At 41.1% G+C, this 24758-nt stretch overlaps 1 protein-coding gene across 1 annotated transcript in view; it reads left to right on the top strand.

Annotated features, from left to right (window-relative positions):
- Positions 1–24758, top strand: part of EMCN (endomucin) — a 53168-nt gene that overhangs the window by 8362 nt on the left and 20048 nt on the right. The window contains exons 2-6 of the mRNA XM_026109408.2: positions 9662–9721; positions 12384–12479; positions 12926–13039; positions 17795–17917; positions 24539–24571. Coding sequence (XP_025965193.2) covers positions 9662–9721; positions 12384–12479; positions 12926–13039; positions 17795–17917; positions 24539–24571 — 426 coding nt within the window. The remainder of the gene's footprint in view (positions 1–9661; positions 9722–12383; positions 12480–12925; positions 13040–17794; positions 17918–24538; positions 24572–24758) is intronic.

The raw sequence follows: 24758 nt of genomic DNA, 5'->3' as shown, positions 1-24758 counted from the left end.
GAATAGGTTTCTGATGCTCCAGATGCTTTCAGAGCTTTGTCAGGAGCAGAGTGGCATGGGCGAGCGTGGCCGAAATGGGTGTATAGGCTGATCCAGGATATGCTAAAAATGAACACATCTTAGCAGTCACTGCAGTGACCATTTCCTGAATTATACAATTAGTCATGTTGCTTGAGATGCATTTTGATCACAAACACAGAGCAGTAAAACTATGATTTTACCAACGGCTGCAGCACCAGCACCCTAAAAAGGATAACTTGTGATTGACCTGTGCTCAGCTTCCCCTGTAGTTCTTTAATTTTTTTGTCCTTACCCAAACACACTCATTCCCGAGAAGCAGAAATATGCTTGAAAACAGTGTGTTAAGGAAAAAACATTGTAGGCATTACCCAGAGAACTACATAGTCTTCTCTCCACTTTCTGGGTGGGGGTGACTTATACCAACACTCCTGGTCTTTCCTGTTGCAGGGGAAGGGGCTCTCCTTTTTTTCTTTTTCTTCTTCTACTCACAAATGCACAATATGTAAAAAGCTCTTTCTATATAAAACTGCACCCATTCAAGATGTTTTAAAACTGATTTAGCATGACTAACACAAGGGGGGGGTGGCTTGTTTTTCATACTAAAAAATAACCTTTAGTAACTCCTACTTTTTATCTTATACATGGACACAGAAATACATCACCATCAAAGGGTGACAATCTGACAGTTTTAATAGCTTTAAAGGGTTTAATTAAAACCTATTAAATAGGTTTAACAGGTTTAAATAAAGGAAAGTACAGAGCTTGGAGCCTTTGTCCAAGGCAGGCTGGAGTGCTGATGAGCATGCTGAGCACAGCTTTATTGCTTTATGGAGAGCAAGCAATGTCCTCATCCATCTGTAGTACGCAGTAATAAAGATATCCACCACACTTAATGTAGGAGCAGAAAGCACAGAGAGAAAGCCTGAGATTAAGAGTCATTGGTAGGCGAGTTTGCTTTTCTTCTGAGTCTGTAAGAAAAACCATGAAACTGGCTGGTAAGTGCCCAGATTTCTCTGTCCACACATGCCGAGCGGTAAACCATGCTTCGCTTGCTTTGCTTCAGATGCTAGATAAAACATGTGGGCATTTAGCCCAGTCCTTTTTAGTATTGTTTTCAGTTGAGGGGGAGCCCTTAGCAAGCTAAAGCCACATTAACTGAGGACAGCTGCCTTTTTTTCACTATTTCTCTGTGAAGACTTCTTATGTAGGAACTGTTTGCTGTGTGCCGTGAGTGTGCTTTATGGAAACTGTGCTTTTTGCTCAGGTAATAAATAATTCTCAGCAGTTGCTTGCTGCCATGGTGTGCCCAGTGTATGGCGCGGGGTCATGCTAGCCATATGTTTGGGCAAGCGGGAGAAGCAGCTGGGGCAGTGCTGGCACCAAAGTTTCATTTCCTGACTTTTCCCTGTTCCATTTTAGAGAAATTGCAAGGCTCCCTCCCTTTCCTTCCTCTCCTCAGTTGCTGCTGCTGTTGGGTTCCTCTGGGCAGCCCTGCTTGGGTTTCCTCTGTGGAGCGTGAGTCCCACATTGCACCACCTCCTGCTATCAGTTTCCAGGAGCAGCATTGCCCTTGCTTCCCTTTCCTGCTATGGAGGTTCGCACTGATGCTCCCTCTTAACTAATTTCTTTCTCCCCGCCATGTTCACAGATGTTTCTGCTTTCCACACCTCCCCTGAGGGAGCAGGGAGGGACCTGTGCCTCTCTGTCCGAGGACCTTCTCCTTCCTGCCTGTTTTCTTCCTCCAGGCCTGCATTTCTCCCCACTCTTTCATAGCACGTGTTTTTTTGTTCTGCACTACCAGTCTGCAAAACAGAATCAGGAGCTGCAATGGAGAAGTAAAAAGAGTACCTAAATGTAAGATCTCAGCATGTTGGGTTTTTATATTATGTTTTTAGTTTGCTGTTTTAGAGAGATTTGACTGAAGGGAAGGTAACAGCTTGGCAAACTGGAGGTGGTTTCCCACCTCCGTAGGCAGTGGAGAATCACAGGCTCCCAGCTGATTGGCATTAGGCAGCAAAGAATGTGGCATCTCTTCCTGGCTTATATTTTTTTAGCATTGCCTGTATCATCTGACTTAATCTCACAGGGGTTCACCTGAAGTGTGATCAGTGTAAATCTGTTCAGGGTCCACATAGTCCTCCCAGTCATTGCTATGAGATATTAACAGCATAGAAAATACTGAGGAAGAAAATTATATACATATATTGCAGAAGGCCACATTAAGAACATTTTCAGAAGTGCAAAAGCATTGTGAGACCACACTGGAAAAATACTTTGCAATTTTTACTCAGGAATGTATTGCAGCACTGGTGATCAACATAGGATCACTATTAGGGATGCAGGTTTTTTTCACTAACTGCTATTTCAGTGCAGATACTTGTGCTTAGCTACTACTGCAAACACATCTGAATGTGTGTGCAAGGCATGTCATGTGCTGTGTATGCTTTAACACCCGCAGAAGAAATACGAAGACTTGCAGGCTGTGTATTTCCCTTTGAGTTTGCCTCAACTTCATGAAATTTGCAAGTGGCTAATTTAATTTATCACCATTGCTCCACGTTACAAGCGCCAGCCATTGGTTTCACTGGATTACATCAGAACCTGAATTTCCACGTAAATTCCAGCTGATACAACTGTAGAGGAAAGATTTGCAATGTGAGTTTTAAAAGATTATTTATAGTAGAAAGACAATTACATTTATCAAATTCTTTTAAAACATTATTTCTATGGAGTATAACATTTTATTAGTTAATTTTTTAATTTTGGGAGGATTGATTTATAGATTTTGTATTATTGATTATCTTCTCTGGTTTTAAACAATACTGCTAACATTGAGCTTAACTTCTAACAGTATGTCCCAAATGGAAGGTTTTGCAATTTGGGAACACCTATGCTGCTTCTAAGATTTTTATATTGCCCGCTGATATTTTAGATAGTCTGCATAATATGGGTTAGTCATTTTTGGCCAACAGCATTTAACTGTGACCACAGTTCAACACTGTTGTTTGATTTTGGGGAGTTTCATGCCATGATTTCAATCGTAACAAAATACCTCAGATGAAATTGGATGTACTGTAGGGAAAACTGTTCTTAGGTTTTATGCAAACGTTATAGTTAAAAAATGTCCTTAAAACATGCCTGGAGGTCTTGAACCTGCAGGTTTCCTGGGAACGCATTTATCTTGACACTGGGTAGCTCTTATTTGTGCTATTTTAATGAAGAGTAAAAAAGCTGCATCTAGTGGAAATAAAACTAGCTGCAGAAGTGCAAAGGGAGGACTGAAATAGCAACAGCTATCTAAAATGAATCCTGTTCCTTGTTCTGGCCTAAATTACAGCTTTGTGCAGTATTTTCAGAGGGTTGGTTCTTCACTAACACACCCTCCAAACAAAGCAAAATATTGAGAAAGCTGAGATGAGTTGCAAATGCAAACTTTGCAGCTTGTATCCATATTATTATTCTTATTGTGGAAGATCTAAATGATGAAAAATGCAGACACAGCTGAGATCTTGAACTGTGAGTTTCTCTGTTCTAATGCAACTCCATTAATGATAGAGTGTGGTGCCATTGTGTGTTGCAGTTTGTAGTCTTCTAGGAAATAAGAACATACTATTATCTGTTTTTTACAGATGGGAAAATGGGACACAGGGAGTGTCTACATGGCACAATATACCCAAGCTGATCTGAACAAGACAGATTAAGTACCAGAAGCTCCATCTAACCTAGTTAAACTGTATTGTTCTACTTAGACATACCAGAGAGGCTGGAGTAATGTCTACTCTGCAGTCATAGCTGTTTATCTTATGTGGAATGATATATCTAGGATAGCTGTAGACTAGCAAGCTCGCACATTAATTATGGTAGTGCAATAATGCAGCACGGACTCCATCGCCATTCAAGAAGTTGGGTCCATCCTTGGAGAACTAGCCAGCACAGTGTCATTACTAAACAGCTGTGAGCGCTGGTGCCAGCAACTAGAAAGCTAACTCATGTGTCTTGATAGAATATTACCCCGAAGCTCCATGGGAGACTGAGCTTGGGTTTGCTGAACCCTGCTTATAACGCTCTGCCCTCTCCCCTTTGGTTAGAAAGGGAACCTGGGACTCGGTAAACTTTACTGAGGATGAAACCCCCAAAGCATGCAACTGCTAAACCTCAAGTTTAAGCCCTAGATTAATGCATTCAGATGCACTTGAGTTCTGTTTGGAGGGCATGAGTAGAGTTTGAGTGGTACTCGAAACTTGCGTTGGGCCTCTGCACGTGGGAGAGATGTTTGTGCAGTGAATGTTGATGGGAGATGAACTGCCTGTCTAGGCAAATCATTTTTTTGCTTTGGAGGATGTGCAGCCCTTTAGGCAAAAATCCATTAAAAAAAGAAGAAAGAAATTTATCTCAAGATTTAGGTTAGAAGGCAGTGAACCAGTACTGAGGTGGGTGAGAAGTAAAAAAGAAATAAGGGAAGTGCAAGAACAACACTGGGCCAGGGAAAGATCAGTAAGAGAATAAAGAGACGAAGCAGCAATAAATGAAAATAAAAGAGAAATCATAACAGACATAGAGCTCCAAGCTAAGAATAAACATTGGGTGCATTGTCAGGCAACAGTTATTTATTGGGAATCCTGAGAATATCAGTACTAGCTTTTCTTATAAGGATAATTATACTTTTCCCCAAAGAAGACAAAACAGTGGACAGTCTGCCCACAGATACTGCTGGAGCAGCTGCTGCAGGAGTCTCTTCTGTGGTCGTGTCAGGGAGTGGAATTATCATCTGCTTTCTGAAGAAGGATCCCAGTTTCTTTCTGATGCTGTGGTAAGATAGAAAGCAAGAAGGTGGTAGCTTTGACCTCTCCATGTCTTGCGTATAGTTGCAAAGGTCCAGGGTCACACAAATGCATATAATGTGGGAAATGCCACCTGTGGATTCTGCTTTATAACCTTGAAGCAGAGAAATAACACATACAAAAGTGTGGGATCAGGTTTCCTCAGGACACGTCTTTGATATTTGTTCCCATCTAAAGCCATTTGGGTATTGGTCTGATTTTAAGTGGGGATATCTTACATCCTTAGCAAGAAAATGGTAGTTTATGATTAAAACATTAGGTTGTGGCTGATATGCCATCAACCTGATACAGGCACTGAAAAACCTGGAAAGTTTCCGTAGCATCTAATTCAAATTTCCCTTGTCTGTTACCTGTAGTTTCATCCTCAGTGGACATAATGAGAAGTTTATTCCTTTCCCTTTATAGCAGCCCTTCACCTACTTGAATGCCGTTATCCTGCCTCCCGTTAATCTTTTCCTCTCCAGACTAAACAAATGCAGTTTTTGCAATCCTTCCTGTGGGGTCGTGTCCCCCCCCCCCCGCCCCCGACTCCTGATGATTTTTATTGTTCTCCATTAACCGCCCTCTAGGCATCTCACACTCCTCTCAACAGGCTTCCCCAGGCAGGACAGAGTGCTTCCACTGTGCCCTCATCAGTGCTGATCTGAATGGAAGGATTTTAATATGAACATACGCTCCTGTCTGGTTAGTGCAAGGTCAAGTTAGAAAAAGTCTAACAGGTCATTTCACTCACTATTTCTGTAGTGATAATGAATTCTCCAATATTTCTTTTCAAAATTAGGTATTGATGCCAAAGCAGCCAGCTTTTAAATACAGTAACTGATATAATGAATATCATCAATATATATTCAAAATAGTCTATTCATGTTTAGAAATGTTTTTGTTTGAATTTTTGTTTTTTTTTTTTTTTTTTTGCATTCACTTTAATATTAGCTGTTTCATGTAGTGTTTTAAACTTACTCATTGCTCAAATGAGGAATGAAAAAAAAAAAAGCAGAAATGAATGCCTGGTATTGCATCAGCAATTCTGTTCATATGGTACAGCATACTAGAGGGCACAGAGCACTAATAGGCACCTAATTAACACAAGCTCAAGACCTGCTTGTCTTAGTCTTCCCAGTGTAAAGGTAAAGACAATGAGAGATGGAAGAGATGATGAGAGCTCCAAGCTCAGACCTTGGAGGTTGAAGCCTACATCAAAAGCTGCAGTTTGAGGATGACTGTGGCCATTGGTCTTTTTTAGCTGAATTCAGGGTCTCCTTGTGAAGTTTAGAAAAGAAAGAAAGAAAATTCGGTGTTTAGGTTAGTTCACTTCGAAATCATGTCTCAAGACCAAATTTAAATGATTTTACTATTGTTTTAATTTTAGAACAAATGAACCATTTCAATCCAAGTCAAAAAAAATTTTTCCACAAAAAAGGCAAATTCTGTGAACCTGGGGGAAAAAAAAAAAGCAACTGACCTTTTTTTTTTTATTTTGGCCTCCGGACTGCGGGTCAAATGTTGGTCAAGCTCTCTTCTTCATTCCTTCACATCCTTCCCTGCCACAATTATTGTCTTATTGTCTCTATCTCTTCCTGCCCTTCTGGTCTCACCTTCTTCCTGCCCTGTTATTCCCCCCCCCCCCCCCCCCCTTTGTGATTTCTTCTCTCTTTCCTATCTAGTTTTAGACATGTTTTTCTTTTTTGGATCTCCCACCCAGTAGCACCACCTCTGCCATCCTTAATTCAGTCCAGTGTAGCATCTTAGCACCTTTTAGTGACATGTATGTTCTCCACACACAAGGACTTTGTATCACAGGCACATACACTCATTTTGCTGTGTTTATTGCTGGGGAGCACAACAAATAGGAGAGGTTTGTGTGAGGGAGCAGGTGCCAAATTAATTTGGGCTGCTCCCACAGCAGAGTACATCAGGACTCTCTTGTATCAAAGGAATCACTATCTCTGAATCCCCCCAAAACAGTGCAATTGTAACTTAACTTGATTGCCCTTTGACTAAGGGCTGACTGCAGCCAGCCTGACATGATCAGAAAAATAAATCTGTCTGTCTCTCTCTCTCTTTGTCTAGCTAGCAGTCTCTAATAGGCCAAAAATCTTTTCTCAATCATTTTAAATCTCTTGCTTTTATCCCCAAAGGATTCTCCTTAGTCACAACTTAACTTCACAAATAAGAACATAATAACCCACCAGCTGCATTACTTCTTTGAACCAACCAATTCCACCCCCAATCCATAGTAAGCATGTTTTCATGTTGCTTTCAACTTGTTTTTAAAATATACTTAACTTTCCATCCTTTCCGAAGCATACAATTGATTCATTCATAAAACTCCATTTTTATTCTATTCTGCCAATCAAAGTTTTCTTAATTTCTCTAGATAAAATCCACAAATTGCAGTTCATGAAACAGCATAGCAGAAGCTTTAGGAAATGGCCTCTGTATCAGCTTTCCCCTGCCTTTAGCACTGCTAAGGGAGAATCAAGGGACAGAGGCACTTCTGCAGCAATGATATCCTACTGCAGGAGTGCACTGGGGCACTGCAGTTGCCTCTGGGGGGAATTCATGGAGTTAGCTATGTCTGGTTATAATGCTATTAACTAATATTAATAAAATGACCCAAATCATAACTGTGACTTAAATTCTCTCTTTTTTAATTTTTGAAGAAATCTTGCTCCATCGTCATGGATATTAAATGCAGCATGTCTTTAAAAGACAAATACTCCAAAAATTACAATGGGCTTTTCACAAAGTCACTCTGAGTTAGGGAATGAGCTAATTGGCCAGCCAGTGTATTTAGCTGGTGTTACAGACATGGTAGTTACTAAGAAATGTTACAATAAACCATATGAAATGTAGGCACTGTTGAACAAACATTCTGTTTTAGTGCTATGGGCCTGTGGCATGGGGAATTAGAGGAGCTTTGTCACTAGCTCTTAATGGGAATTAAGAGGCAGAAAACTGTTCCTTGTTTGGGAAACCCCTGAAAAATACTTGCTTTTTTGGTCTGTTTGGATATAATTTGTTTTCAAAGTATAGGGTTATGAAATATTATTCTGACTGGATGACTAAATAGCAGAAAAACTAGATTTAAAATGTATTGAGCAAGGGGCTTAGCATAGCCTGACTGTATTCATGTAACCTGAGGAGTAAAGCTGAGGCAGCATCAGGTCCATAAGGAAAAGATTTAATTTCCATCTTGTGTGAATGGTGAGGTTTCCATAGACAGTAAATCTCTATACTGCTGCGCCCCTTTGGTAATACAGTGACAAAACTTAGTCTGGCTTCTGGTGAGAAGGGCTACAAATTTTCTGCTGAAGCTGCAGAAGGTAATGAGGACGGTGTGAACTTGGGCAAGGCACCCTTCCAGCCAAGCTGAAATCACTGCAACCTGCTCCTGCGGGGACGGAAAGGCTCGCCAGGGCCAGCCTTGCTGCCCAGCATATGCTGGGCTGAAGTCAGTGGTGGGGACAGAGGTGTACTCCAAACAAACTGGGCCAGTTTAGTGCATGCTGAGACGTGACATTATGAAGGCAGCAGAATCCCCAGCAAAGATACCCCACAGGGGAACACTGGTGTAGGGGCAACCTCCCAGACAAGACCCATTAGAAATGTGTGGGGTGCCATCACCACATCACAGCTGAGAGGACTGGTATCACCTTAAATTCCTTAAACAGCAGTTGTAAGGGCTTATCTGATGAGGCCCTGTCCTGAACGTGTGCCTGCAGAATTCCTGCAATTGTATTACTTTTTTTTTTTCCTGAATCCCCAGGTTAGGTCATTGACTCTGGCAGGCCTCAGATGGATCTCGTGAAATGCTAATCAGATCGTGGCACACCAAGCAGAGGGAACAAAGTTGATTGTTCTGCCCTGTAGCCAGAAGAAGAGAGTATGCCAGCAGATATTACCATGAATGGAGTCACACCAGACTAGTGACATCCTGTCCTGACTCAGTTTTGCAATGTCTATATTATGGCATTTTAATGCAGCATGACAGGATGTCACAGTACAAACCTGTAAGCACTGTGGGATTAATCTGTGCCATTCTGCTTTTCCATTCAGTAGCAGAACTGATCTCTTCCTCCCCAAATGTAACTGTGCTTGTCTTACAGCAGTGTACAACGGTTGTTTCTGACTCAATGCAATTTTGCACCCCCTTTATCAACCTCTACTGTTAATAGAAAAAAAAGAGGACACCCCAGAAAAGAGGCTGAAAATAAAATCATCTTATTTGAAGTCAAAACTCTAGTTGAGTCATGCTTTTAGAATTTTTATGCACAGCCAGGAGATGTAGAAATTGTTTTGCTTTTCATTTTGGGGTTTTTTAAATAAAATTGGAGATTTTTACCTACTAACTTGACCTAGGATTTTTAAGATTGCTATCATTTGCTGCAGTAAAATCCCAACAGCAGGAGCACTGCCTCTGGGGCAATGTAGAATGCCCATCATCAGTCAACCTGATGTTTCCTGGACCATGTTCTGTGAATTCTCCTCTATTCCTCACGTGTAGGGATAAAGGTGAGGCTGAAAGCATCTCCTGTCAGAAAAACAACCTGCAGTCCTAGAGGTGAGGCTATGAAAGATGCTCCCCATTAGGAGCAGTGAGGGCATAGCTAACAGATTTAGGATACATCTTGAAAAAGTTGCTAGCAGAGTTGTATGACTTGGTTGCTTCTAGACGTGATTTTCTAGGAAGGTGCTTGCTACTCTCTGCCTTATATGCCTGCCTTATCTATACCGTAATGCTAAACAGATCTGGAAGGTGGCTGAACTAATGTGAGTTTTTTCTGTGTTTATTTCAGAAAATGGTACTACAGGCACTACCACCACGGCATCCTCTACCATATTAGCATCAGTATTGGGTAAGACCTCAAATTCACTGTTATCCATGTTATCATGAAGTTCCCATCACCTTTTCAACTTTCAGCTTTTCCAACGGTGGAGAGAAATCAGGTGAATTATTTCATCTAAGGTGATTGTAATACACTCTATGTCTTTGCCTGGGATTCTCGTATAAGTCTGTTGAGAAGAATAAAAGATTGAGGGTGCTTAGTGTGGAGAGGGCTAATTGGAGCAGGCTGGGGGCGGGGGGGTTGTTTGTTTTCAGGGTTTTTTCCAGAGGAAAAAGGCTTAAATTCTGTGAGTTTATAGGCTCGCGAGGAGTAGTTAAAGTGTGATCAGGTATTAGCAAAGTTAGCTGAGACTCACAGTTCAAGAGGCTGTCAGATTGAGAATCTGGAAAATGGCACCAGCCATCCAGCTAGAGAGTAACTGATCTTGATAGGCTGGAAGAGGACCTGGGCTTAAAGAATAGAGAGTTATATAATCTTTGACAACACTGGGTCTCAATTAATGTAGGCGTATACATGTGCATAAAGCTATAACTTGCAAAAATGCTATTGCTAACTTCTTAAAACTATTGATGTTGTGGTTTACATTTTATTGATTATTGATGTTTTTATGTGCACCAGTGCTTTCTGTTTCAGAAGATGCACTCTCTCTCTTTAGTTTGTGATTAACTAGGTCAAACTTAAATTCCTAATACTATGAAGAGTTAACAGAGAAACTTTCGGCTCAGATGGTGAAAGTCTGTGCTTCTGGCTTGTATCTTCAACTGACACATTCAGTTCCCCTTATTCTGTACCTTTGTACTTATTAAAAATCAATATTGGTTATGTTTCATACATGTGAGCTAATTATCAACTCCTTTATTAGTCTGAATGTTGAAGACACTGCTGCATTTAATAAATGATACATGTGACACAAGAAAACTTGGAAATAGGACTGTATTTTCTGATAATCAAAGGCACCAATGAATCTGTTGCAGAGCTGAGAGCACTGGGATTGTAATGATGTATATAGCTGAAGTGCTAGTAATGGAGGTGAATAAAATGCAGCCAAGTGAAGTAAGCATATGTTATGATTACTATAGTGCAAGAATTACTCCTTTTCAAGTTGTGCTGCAGTTCTTTTATGCTTCAAAAACCCAGATGTTTACATCTGTTTCGAACATGTAATGAAGGTCCAACACAGCACAGTGGATGAGCTCTTCAAATGTTTTGCTGAAATTTGCCTGATAGCCTTTTGTCTCACAAGGGAAAGCATTATTGTTACTTATGCCTATGAGAAAAGTCTCAAAAGTAACCTATGAGAATAAAGCATTTTGTGGGGGTGGAACAAGCTCTCAGGAAGCTCCAGGCCATTCTTTGAGGCATTGCTCTTCTAGGTGAACAGCCAGGAAACTGAGAATAGAGGAAGAGAGTATGATCAAGAATGTTTTAAAAGTTCTGGTGCGAATATTACATTTAGAAGTACTAAAGTCATACGAGGGAAAACATTTTCCCCATCTATGAAAAGGCAGCATGGCATATGTTGGGTTGTTGACAAGGATTGATATGAGCCTCTCTAGCTGACTGTAGCATTTTCTGTTTATATCAGATTACAGAATTGAAAGCTGGGCTGTTAAAATACTTTTGTTACGTGTTTCCATCCTGGCCACTTCAACAGCAGGTTGGCCAGACCATTCCCTTGGCCACATGCAAGGGGCACGTAGGAGCTGTGGTATGCCACCCTGTGCACTGTGAGGCACACCAACATAAAACTTTCCAAATACTTAGTGATGTCTGCTCCCCTCCCTCTGCACCAGCAGCAGCTGGAAGTGATCCCTGCTGCCCTAGGGAGTCCTTTCTCCTCCTCTCAGCCTCCAAATCTTGCCGCTCTGGAGGAGAAAACAGAAAACTATGATGAGCCTCAGTATAAAGGGCACGGAGTTCACTCATGGGAATATCACTCAATAGCAATATTATTCCTCTCATCAAGGATTTTGTACACTTCTCTGCACACTTCAGAGAAAAGCCTACCAGAGGCTCTTTTTTCCCAAAAATCTGAGTGCAGAGGAGGAGAGTGGAAGACACAGGGAAAGTGGGTCTGGGAAAGCTATCTAGCAGAAAAACTCAACCAGAGCTTGACATGCTCAGCACAGACAAAAGGAAAAAGCCACAGCAAGATTAGACAGAGTGTCTTTCCCCTCGGTCCTTTACCTGTAATATATAAGCTGTGTTCCTGCTTGTCACTCATACTTCTTTCTGTGGGGTTTACATTCCTCTTCCTTCTAAATGCAACAAAGCTCTGGTCAGAGGTCCAGTCCAGCAGCTCAGCTAACCCATCCACCCATGCCAGGCTCCTTTCCCTGCACCTCTCCCCTTGGCGTTGTCATGCCAAGCCCCTTCCCCGACCTACCAAACAGCATACACCTCTTGCCTAGGGCACGGCTTGAGGGTACAGCTGCTAATTTTCAGTGAGCAACTTGCTGGTTGTTTATAGGCCAAATCTTCTCTGTGATACAAACCGTATGTACTTTGCATCCTCTTTAAAAATGTATGGTTAAGAAAGCTCTCTTAAGGGCCAGACTACAAAGAGACATTCATTACCTTTTTGCAAGAAAGCAGCTAGAGCTATGTGATGTTTATTTATGCATGATAAAATAAATCAATAAACATGTGAATGTCTTTCTTGCTGCAACAGAAGCTGTGAACGCGTCCGCTTCACGAGTGACAACGTTGCAATCACCAGTCCTGACAACAGCTGCAAGAGAAGCTAGAAATGAATCCACCACAAGCAGTAAGTGAAAATTTCTTTGAGCCAATTGTTGATACGTTTCTGAAGAACTGTGTGGAGGGGGAAATCAAAAAGAAAGAATCAGATGCTGATCATAAATTTAAGAAGCAGTGCCTCTTGGCCTGGAAATTTGTTTTACAGAGAGTGAATTTTATGGTGAAACCTTTCAGGTATACACCATGGCTCTCTTCTGTCCAATTCAAGACAACTCTAAAGCAAAGTCTCCTAAGTGCATTACCATAGCCTTGTCTTCAGTGGAATAACCCATCTGTGGGATGTAGCAGTGGTTTCTCTGCAGTGAAGGGAGCCCTTTTCATTTTCATTTTCAATTTAAATTAAATATTCATCTGATAATTTAAGATTAGACTGCAAGCAGGCCAGTAGGTATTTTTCACATACATGTGTATGCAAAAATTAATCAAATAACTTTAATGGCCTTCCTTTATTAGACTCAACCCTTTCTTCAACTAATGCTACACAACAAACAACACAAGGTACAACAACACAACCACCAGTAAAAACATCCCCTGCAGCAGAAGATAAAAGTAACAGCACAACAAACAGTAAGTGCTAATTTCATTGAACCACTTCTGATTCATTAGAAGCTATAGCTCTGAAAAAGTGTGGAGCAATAAGAGATCAAAGAGAGTAATTAGGGTAACAGATTCAGAGGTTTTGAGAAACAGAGCTCTTCATCCTACAGTATTACATGTCCTTAATGAATCTTGCCTGAGAATCTGACACAAGGAATGTTATACCTTTAATTTGTAGAGGAGGTGATCTGGAGCCATTACATAGGATTTGAATCTCCCTGTAATTGGAGAGATGAATTTGGAAGGGTTTTAGCTTTTCTTTTCTTCTGCTTTTTTTTTATTTAACAAGTATTTAATTAAAAGAAAATGATTCGATATGATCAGAATGGTATCAAAGCAGCCCTCTTTGTTATATATATATATATATATATATATATATATTCAATGCTAGACTTAATTATATTCTATATTATATTGAGTCATAGTACTGAAAGCACAGATCTGGTACTAATTACCCTGCAGCAATCTTAGGAAATACTTTTGTTCCCCATAAATCTTCAGAATAACGTATGTGTTGGCCCACTGCATCAAAATGAATTTCATATTAAATTTATTGTACGCCTTTTGGATGTTTACATTGTTTACTTGTTTACATTAATCCAACTAGTTAATACAGTGCATTTCTTTAATTTTCTTTTCCTAGAATCCGATCTCTTTGTTGTCTATGAGCTACAAGATAAATGTTTGCTTAAGCCTTTTTCTGAACCAGAGCTTTCAAATACTCCATTTTTTGTGGCTAATTGACTCAAAAAAATAAGAAAGAAATGCTGTAGATATTTCACTCAGCAGTCAGTGGTATACCGATGTTCTCCAAATTGACATTTAGAGCATACATAAATGTGACAAATGATTAGAACTTGGTTTCCTTTTCCTTGGTTCTGTTGTCTGAAAAGTGAGTTCTATTAGTAGACTGCATGCATGCTTACTCTGTCCAAATACTCTTTTAAAACCATCCCTTGTGGACCTGACCTTGTTATGCTGCCTATAGAGCAATTTCTCTCTAACATAGTAGTTACATCTTCTACTGACGCAGCTTTCCTGCTGTGATTGTCATAGGGAATAGTCTGATCATTAGTCTGCACTCTTTTGCATTTTGGCTTGCCTTTTAAATGCTAGTATTGGTGAATCACAGGATACAATTTGGCCAGTGCGCAAGCTGGTGAAGTGATCCTGAAGGCCACAAAGAATCTTTTTAAGTTTGTACTTGTGATTGCATAGGCCTGTCAGGAGTCCACAGAGCATCACATCATGAGTGCAGTTTCTAGTCCTTTAGGTTTGACAGAGGTTCCTGATTTGCGGGTATCAGACCAGCACAGCTACCTGGAACTAAATCTTACTGACAGGTAAAGCTCCTGGCATGGGAAAAAACGCTAATGAGGAACGGCATGCCTGTCTGTGCAGCTTAGTTCCAGGTGCTGCTCTGAACTGATACCCTGAAAAAGTCGGGAGTAGGTCAAATTACAAACCTCCTGAACGCTGTAAGAAAGGGTTTTCCTGTGGGTGGTATAGTCCACCATGAAAATATATATTTGTGTGGAGATACAAGCTTCAGTTGCAAATGGCCACAGGTGTAGGTTCTGCAAGTAGGATGGCTCTGGGTGTGGAGTTTTAATCAAAGCACTTCTTTTCTGTTCCTATTGTTTTCCCTTTCCACCAGCCAGCATTCAGTCTGTCTCTGGTTGCCTGGATTGTGACTTATTTTTAAAGCCCCTCATTTATACCACAAAACAAAAACTTTGAATAAAAATAGTTGATAAATGAACCTAAAAACAGAAGGCTGTGTCTGCACAACCTACACCTCTTGAGTAAACCAGAACATTGAATGAGACCTTGAGAACTGGCCCAGGTTAAAAGACTTTATAATATTTTCATTCAGTTTTAAGAAATATTTGGAAAAGCTGTGTGTGAAAACAAGTTTTAGTGTTTTAAGACAAAAATTTGGCCTGCCTTGCAAGAAGGTCATGGCTTGTCTTCAGTGCAAAGGAGTGGGGCAAGGCACAGTGTAGGGGCTTTAGGACAGGACACAGCATAGGGGCTTTGCAGATGTATGGCTAGCCCTTGTGGAATACAGACAGTTCCCAGGACGGCTATATGGCTGGCTTGGCTACAGAAATCTGTCTGTTTTCACAGGCCAATTCGCCCCACACAATGGCACTTTGAAATATTATTGACTTTGCGGTCCAGTTCTGGACTGTATGTACATCCATGATAGCAGCGCAGGGCGAGGAGGAGAGTTTCTCCCTGAAGACAACACAGGCCTGGCAAGACTTCTACCCTTAAAAGCAGGAGGGACAACATGAAAATTGGCCACTATCTCATTTTTTTCACTAGCACTCAGCTTCTCCCCTCTCTTTTGTTGGCATTATGGAACTGAGGCAGAAATTGAAGGTGCCTTTACTACACCTGATTTTTAATAAAAGTCAGACATTTCTGTTGTTTTCTAATGGAGGCCATCACTTTCCCTACTTCAGTCCTTGCTAAGAGCTTCACTGAATGATCACATCTACACAGCAGAGATTTGACAGGCCTTCCTGTCTCTGCTACTATTTCTGTGGCTGCTGTCACCTTTCATTACAGCTTGAGGAAAAGCCCCCAGTGCTCCATACTCTGTGAAATCATGCAAAGGACTTTTTTTTTTTCCATCTTCAGTATTCTTTCCTTCCGCAGGCCATAAGTGCTGTCTCTCTCTCTTGCTGTTCATGCCCCGTTTGTTATCTTGGAAGCCAGCAATTAGATTTCTTTGTTAACAGGAGGGGTGAAATCCACTAGTTCACATTTAGTCAAAAGAGTGATGTCACTTGTGCAGTCTAGACCCCAAAGCAAGAGTTTTAAATAGTTTCACTACACAGCAAATTGCATTTGCAAACAAGAATGCCTATCCTGGGATATTTGGAGTTATCAAAGAGAGTATAAATCAAAATGAGACAAAACATATCTATGGAAATGCCAAAATACATGTGGATTGTATGTAGGTTAAGTAGGAAATCATACTAAGATCGAGTGAGGATGTGTGTTGAATTTCAGCTGGTTAAAAAAAGTGAAGGACTTTCAAATCACAAATAGTAAGGAAAAACCTGAGGCTCAGGCAGCAGCTTTGCAGAGCAGCTTCAGGTTCCCCCTTGTTGATTATCCCTTTGACAAATATGTGTTGAGCACAGTGGTTAACACACTGTCATTTATCTTATCAAAATATCAGCAGGGAGAGCTGCATCACCACCAGGGAGTTTTGTGACTGCAGCAATCAGCCCCATTCGGACAGCTATTTTACAATCTTTACAGCTTTACAGTTTTATTCATAATCAGCTGTTGACAATGAGCCCATTACACGATGATGTGACTGCTTCTGCAGCAGCAGCCATCCTCCTCTGCTGTGCTGCTTTTCTGCGAATCCAGGCCTCCCCCTGTCAGGCAGGCAGAAATCTCTGCTGCAGCTGGCTGAGCTGGAGCGTGATGAATTACTGCAGCGATGTGTCAGTGGGGATGGCAGAAGTGAGTCACCGCGTGCCCGCACAGAGTCCCCCGCCTATTCCAGCACAGAATGCGGGCACCGCAGTAAGGGCTTATGCCATCTCCTACTTTTGAGATCAAATTAAACCTTGCATAGATATGAGTTAGGTGATTTACCAAAAAGGCAGATTTCTAGCAGGCGCACTGTGCTTTCAGTGCTGCTATTGCATATATGAGCAATGGCTGGATATGGACGCTTCTGTTCCCATAGGCCTTTGGCACAGAAGCTATTCGATCTACTAAATGTGTTGTTGGTAGAGCCTGTACTGTGTATGAGGCATAAGGCCTGGATACTGCTGAAGTGCCACTTCAAAGCCACAAGTCAGTGGAGAATTATGTTGCTAGGATTTAATCTTACAGTTGTATAGTGGAATTAAGGCAACATTCCCTGTGAGGCTGCATTTTTCATCTCTGGAGTGGTGAAAACTTGCACCCGGAATTTTGTACCGTAGCACATCCACTTCACTCCTTGACATCAGGAGTCGAGCCTGATCTACAGTCCACAGAAATAAGTGTAAAAAACTTCACACCAAGCCATAGGTAAAGACGTATCTGGTCATATCCATAAGTAGCAGGAAAAATTTCACCCAAACTGAATTAAAAAAGGAAATGAAAATGAGATCATCCCTTCCCCCCCCCCCCCCCACCGATCCCCTACTGAGGAATATACAGCGTACAGCACATGTTCCCAAGAACAATCTGTTCTCACAGCTCCTAAACACAGGCAGAATGCTTAGAGCTGGGCTGCTGCCAGGATTGACAGGACGTGGAGAACGTGTGATCCCGATGGGAAAACAGCTCTCATGGGGTTACAAGAAAACTGGTTGCCTCCCTCCTCATTTCTCCCACACACCTGATTATTTTGTGCAGTTTGCAAGGCGTGTTTGTATTTGAATGTCTCTGTGCATGAAGGATTACTGCTAGTCTGGTTTCCTCTTCATTCTCCTATCACAAGCTTTTAGTGACTTGCTCCTATGGTAAGGGAGCCACAAGACGGTTTCTGTTACTACTTTTACAAGCCTGTACATGTTGGGGGGTGGGGGAGCTCTTTTTTCTTTTTTTTAAATTGGTGTGAGGTTAAAATTCAGCATTTAAAGTTTGAGTGTGAAATAACTGCAGTAAGAACCAAAAGTGAAAAAGTTTGTGTTTAAAGATTCATTCATCACTTCTGTGATGAGAAATCTACAGGTGTATGTGACCTGATTGTCTCATTTTCAGCTACACAAGCAAATGAAACACAATCAGCAGAAAATGGGACTTTGGGTGCTTCATCTACTAAGGGACCCTCCTTGCCTCCTACAACTGCTCTACAAAAAGCAACTTTTGCTCCTGCAACCTCAAGTAAGTCTTGAAAACATGCTATTTCCTTATCCAAATGGTTGAAAAGAGACAAATAATTTTGAATCCCTTCTCCATTTGTCATGTATTGTCCTGGAATAATGCCCCCTCCTTATTTATGCATGATGTGATGATGAATCCATGTCATCTAGTTATGCAGTTACAATTAGTGATGGGCAAACTTCAAAAGATTCAGTTTGGATACTCAATGTCATTACAGGAGGATATAAATTATAGAAGATAATAGAAATCCTTATACCTGCCGCATGTGGTCATTGTGTAACATTCACTGCCAGAGGAGGTCATAGAGATAAATCCTCTGGCTGCAAAGCAAAGAGGAAAACAGCTATAATTTTTATGGCTGTTAATAAATCTAGAGGGCAAGCTAATGCATATTACCAATTAAATGACATTGTTCAAAGTACAACATGGTCACGTCACGTGCAAGGTCAAAAAATATCAATCCTTCTCATCTCCTGTCTAACTTTATTGTTTTGCTGGGTGTGTTTATCCACTAAGCAACTTTGTGGCAAAGGTAGATGCCAGGTCATAAGAGTGATAATTTATTATGCTTCTATCTGGCTTAGCTTTGCTAGATTTTGAAGAATAATAGATCACTTAGATTTTCTTAAGGTCTCTTGAGCCCTCACTCAGTGCTCACTCTCAGCTACACATGTTCTCGGCTAAACCCAATGAGGACACTAGTTTTGTTTGTGTATCCCAATTATTATCACACAACATCCTCCAAGAGAGATAAGACCCTGTACAGCTGTCTAGACTGCTGTGTGTGGGAGCTAAGCATGGAAGACAAGAATGAGTCCTCCGTAACATTTTGTGGTGGTTGAACTGAGCATGGCAAATGTGTGTGTTCTGTGATTTTCTCATGGAGGATGGGACTGGATATAAAACAGCAGTAATATCATATGCTCAGTACATACTGAAACAGAAGAGCACAAAAAGTTATAATAAAAAGCGTTTTAGGAAAGTTGGGTTTTGTTCACTTTTAATCCAATGCCACTGATTTAAATACCTTTATAATTATTTCAATAAGTCTGTGCCCCATAATACATATATTGTGAGCTGTAGTTACCTGAATATCCTGTTATGTTTGGTGTCCTTTGGCAGACACACACACAGTGTGGAAAGCTTACCCTTAGTACATTGCAATAACACAATAACTTATAATATTTTTAATGGAAGTTTCTTCCCCCTCACACAGGTAAATTCTCCAGGTTAAAATGAAGTTGTAATACACATATACCTATGGATCATGTGTATTGAATTACCTATTATATTATTTGTACAATTATAGTCTACATTTAAAATTTCCCCGGAAAGCTTTACATCCTTCCATGGGTCTGTTTGTGAAAGTCATCATCTTACTCGGCTCACTTTGCTGTAAAACCAATAAATCTTCATTAGCTCAGGGACTATCCAAGAAGCCAAGACTCTAATTGCCTGTCTGAGAAAGAAAGGGACCATCTATCCTGGGCCAGTCAGTCTAGGTCCCTGGCATAGCCAGTACTTCGAGTTCCCATAAAACTGCTGTTTCAGAATCACTTCCTCACTCACCAAGGCTTCTGCATTTATACTTCCCTGTCTCCTCACAGAACTAGCTCCAGGCTTCTCTCTTTCCTCTTAAATATGCAAGAAATCCCTTTACTCACCTTGATGAGTTAGGTAGCTTTTCCCTAATGGGTGCACCTTTAGACCATCCCTGTTCCGTTATTCCCTGTGCAAGTTAAAGACTTAAAAATATTTGGCTCGCTCTAAACAAGTTTCACCTCACATGTGCAATTGCTCAGGGCCAGAGGAAGCCACAGACAGCACCCTAATAACTTCAAAAATATTGCAAGTATGGAGCCAGTTGTTTTGTTTTGCACTAAGACTAGAAGAAATGCTGCATATCTCACTGAGATTAGATTTTTCCCCTGCAGGTCTGTAAAATTTCATGTTCAGGTGCTTCTCTAGGGACATGGATACCTTTCTGTTCACCAAAGCAGAGGCTGGTATGCAAAAGGGGCTCATGCTGCAGCCTGCAGGGGATAGCAGGGCTTGGAAGCTGAAGGCACAGCTTCTGTGTGGGAGCTCAGGGGAACACAATTAGTGTGAAATTGGTCCAAAACAGAACATTTCTGTTTGGTTTGCTCAACCAAAATATTTCAGCTAACCTCAATCCAAAAGAGTATATTTAGTTTAGGGGCCATTTTCCACAAAAAAAAATGCCATTTTTGTGAAAATTTCCTTTCTTGCTGGGGAAAGAGGAAAAAAGCACATTTTGAGGAGAAATTTCCAGCCAGCCATATCAGGGTGTGGGAGGAGTGCCACAGAGAGCTGGTAACGAGTGGGGGAGCCCAGGAAAGAACTTGGAGAAACATCAGAGAACAGTATTGTTGTATTAAAAAGGCTGAACTAGCCAGCCACAGAGGAGGGGCTGCATTGTGCTCACGCAGGCTACAGAAAGGAATAAGGACTGTTTTTTTAGCAGAGGGCAACTTGCATGCATGCCCATGACACACATACTTCTTTGACTTTAGCTGTGTCTGTCATGTATAATATACCTCCTACTCATTCTCTACCTCCACAAAGGAATGCTTGCTAATATTTTATTTTCTCCTTTTGTTTAATTAATGAAAAATTGGAGATTTAATGGATCCCTCAGAGCCTAAATACATCTGAGAAACAGCAACTATTGTATCTTTTCATTCTGTGACCTAAACAACAAAAAATCCATAAAGCAGTATTAGAGTAAGTTCACCCAGCAGGCTGTTAAGATCAAATGATCTATTATAATAAACTGTCAGATGAATCAACCTGCTGCATCTATTGATATCTTTATTGCACTCCTCAAATTATAAATCCTACTTACTTGATTCACAGGAGGCATCTCTCTAAGAAAAATTCTTATGAGTAAGACAAGGAAGGTTTGACTCTTTCTCTGCATAAACTGTATAGGAACTCTGGGTAGTGATATTAGGTAAAAATTACTTGCCCTAGCTTCAGTGTCCTCACGAAAAGAGACATGTGAGAATCAAAGAGCTTGGGACATGGAAAATGTAGCAAAGCGTCAGTTAATACAGTTACAGATCTACAACATGGTTAGGATAAGGAGGGGTTTTTAAGGTTCTTAATTTTGCTTTGATTTATATTGCGGTATCCCCTCTGAGTAAGCAGCCAAATTTATTCATTTGTTTTGCCAGTGAACACAGTTTCATGTGGCTGCCCTCCAAAAACAGAAGCTGCAAACTGCAGGATATCAAGGCTGTTTAGGTAGCAGACCTCTGAGGATAGAGCGGGGAGAGGTTAGTTACCGGTCTCTTTCTCCATCTGTCAAGCTGCTAACCAGCTCTGAATTGACTCAGGCAGGTATTTTCAAATCAAACCACAGTCACTGCCAAATTTTTATCCTTGTCCTCCTTACTGCACAACAAGGACTCAGCACAGCCTGTGTTGTACACCTCACTTTTCGTGATGAATCTGGAAGCCTTCCCAGATAATTTATGCAGAGCATCTGCCCCCCTAACTCCCAGCCCCAAAAGATGTGGTAAGCTACAAACAGCTAGAACAACTATAGTAAATATGTTAGCAGCAAAATGCTGCCTTTCTTTCTCTCTTTCTCTTTCTACAGAACAGTAGTGCATGACCCCACCACCAAGAAGGGCACTACATGGTTATTTAGAGAATGCAAACTGAAAACACCTACTGACCTGCTCTGATAAGTGCACTTTGTTTACATGGCAGGGCTGAGCAATCTCTGGAACGGAGTGTGAGCTAACAGCTTGCTTGCATACTGGAGACAGTGGGGGGAGAGAGGGAAGGGCAAAAGGTTTGTCTTCATTGCCTACTTAATTTTTCATGCTCTAACAGAATCCAGATGAGATATCCCTGGGTAAGATGTTTGTAGTTCTATTGTGTATAGACATATGTAGTTTTTAAGAATAGTAACGGTCAGGAGGCTTCTACAGTCCCTGAACTAAGGGAAAAGGACTGTAGTCATGCTGTCATGTTTACTACCTGCGATCCACTCTGCCTTCTGGGTTTATTGAAGTGGTGAAAGCCTGGCCAGGATAGCAGCATGAATTCTGGATGCGCCCATGGGTACTGACTGTCCTAAGGTCACCTGACACTTCCCATTCAAAGATCCTAACAGCACCTGCATACAATTTTGACAAACCTTAAGTTTTTGGGCTGAAATTGGATATCAGCCTCAGTCTTGATAGACTTTTTCTATTTATTTATTTATTCTGATTTCAGCCAAGATGGTTCACTTGGTTCGCAATACTGAAATCAAGGAAAAATGTGTTATTCCTTTGGAATCTTGAGAACTTTCCTAAGGAAAGCTCAACTCTCCTCAGACTTTGGAGAAAAGACTTGAAGTTTTATACAGAAGTGACCTGCTTCTAAGACTTGACAAGGTCTTCTCCCTATCTCCACGACTACATGTGTGCGTGCAGGCACGTGCATGCATGCGCACACACACCCATGCGCGTACACACACACAGAGTTTTGCAGTTTGCTTGATCAACTATTGCTACGTGATCACATTATATTTTTTCATGCCACCCCACTCCTTACAGGGTGCAGGAAAGGCAGGTAATGAACAATCATTTCATATTTCAGTTTTTCCTTAATGCTGGATATGTCTTGCTCCTTTCTGTGCTGTGTGTTACTCCAAACGTCCTTTGACAGTAGAGTTATTAACTTCCTCAAGCTCTTCTTTGGATCTTCTCATTAATATTGCCCAAACATGTTATAAGCATTACCTAATGAATCATCACAAATTTCCTCTATGAGCAAGGTGGCACTACTTTTTGCAGATGGATTGCTGAGATGATGAAAAGCTTTACGTAAAAAATATCCACTGAGTTTTAGGAAGCCAGCATGAGATATAATGTACCTCCCGAGTACTTAGTATTACTAATATTTAGTATGTTCAAGAAGAGCTCTCACTGCAGACTTTTGAGTGCTTGACTTTTCAACTTGAAAAGGCTTTTCATGTATGCTCCTGATAAAAGTGCAGTTAAAGCTCTGTCACATATATCATTAGCAGAAATGATTATTTAGACCCCAGTGGCTGAAGTGATTCCTGCTTTTAATTTTGCATTGACAGGAGGATACACAATGGCACCCATTCTAATTTTCAAGGAGTATATTCACAGTAGGTAGAATAATGTGCTCAACTCATACTACAGCTCCTATTGTAGGAGCTGTCTTTGTGCAGAGCATCAGTTCACAGCACCGAAAGTACAGCAAGGGCATAAAAGTGAATTTGTACTCCCTTGGGATCCTAGTCTGATGTGGAGTTGTGTAACCCTGGGCACGCAGAGATGATGCTCGAGGCCTGCTCTGAGTTATGGCAACTTTCACACCATTACCTTTGCTGTCTCCCAACCTGGCACAGCTGCAATGCAGAGGATGTGGTGATCAGACGTGTCCTTCCTAGGAGCTGTCAGTATAAGATCAATTAAGTTATGTTCCCCACAGTCACCTTGGCAGAGGCAAACACTGAAAAGATGCAGCGATGGGGCTTTTATGGTGCTATCCAACCTAGAGGAAGAAGACCAAACACCCTGATTTACACCTCAAAATAGCAAGCAACTGCTGCGGAGATAGTGCCTAAGGGTTGTTTTTTTCCCTCGTAGCTTCAGTCATCCAGTGTGAGAGACCTCACCAGCCAGGCAGAGAGCCAGTCACTAGCCTCTGGGAAGAGACAGTCTGTCTTGTACAAACAGATAAATGTTTTGCTGCCAGTTCACACAGGTTGATATTTTCAAAGACACGAATGAGTTAGGTGCCCAGCTTCCTTTGACTATAGAGTGATCATGGAAGAGATTTAATGTAACATAATAAAAATCACAGTGGGAGTGATGGTTGTCTGTGGCTAGCCTCCAAATGTGAAATATTCACAACCTTCTTAATTTCCAAGCATGCTACAGTCTAGACACATGAAAGCAGCAGCATACTAACAAAAGCAGGAATTAGTGTTCTGCACCAAAAATATCTGAAGTGAATAGAGCAGCTGACAGTGGTAGGCCAGTAAGCATTATGCAGAGAGCAGTGTAAGGTCCATTTCTTCCTCATTAACAACGCCTCTTACTCCTGCTGCTCGGCAGTCTGCTAGCCAAGGACACTAAGATAATTAATGAAGATTCATTGTTAAAAGGTTTTGTGACACTTGAAGATGTGTCTCAGGCATTTGAGTTTCTTTTAGTAAAACACTCATAGTATTTGTCAGTTAAATGCCAGCTGTTCATTCCAAAGTACCTATTTGGTTTTGGCAGGAGAAATTTTTTAGGAGCGTATCAGTTAATTCAGGATTTTCTTCTCTTGAGTGGAATAGCAACCCAGTGTGGGCTACGCTTTGGATTCTAGCTAGTTTCATTTATAAGCGAATTCTGCAGACTTTGATAGCTTTGATTTTTTGGGTTCAGGAATGGTGTCAGCAGGGCTGCCACAGGCAACTGCTGTTCCATGACAGTGTTTCTTGTGCGGTTACAGAGCACATTGCTAGAGTCTGCCAATTTGCATGATATTGAAGACTCTCCTTGCTTTCTCCTCCTATAAGCAAGGACATCTAATCTTAAAACAGTTACTAATAAAGCTGTTCCTTCTGTTTTATTCCAGGCTTTCCTGTGAGCTCCACAGCAAAACCGACAAGTAAGAGCGACAGAAGGGTTTGATCTTTGCACACTTACTAAAAGGGCTGGCTTGAGAGGGAGGTAGACTGAGAAAAGGAAATGCTGAGGGAGGTAAGAGTCTCCAAGGGAAGAATGAATTGAAGTGTAACGCTGAGAAGCAGATGAGTGATGCTCAAGTTGTAACAATGAGCAACTTCTCTGTGAAC

The sequence above is a fragment of the Dromaius novaehollandiae genome, chromosome 4 (genome assembly GCF_036370855.1).
Source record: "Dromaius novaehollandiae isolate bDroNov1 chromosome 4, bDroNov1.hap1, whole genome shotgun sequence".
Classification (NCBI taxonomy): domain Eukaryota; kingdom Metazoa; phylum Chordata; class Aves; order Casuariiformes; family Dromaiidae; genus Dromaius; species Dromaius novaehollandiae.
This window is presented reverse-complemented; position numbering and strand designations above follow the sequence as displayed.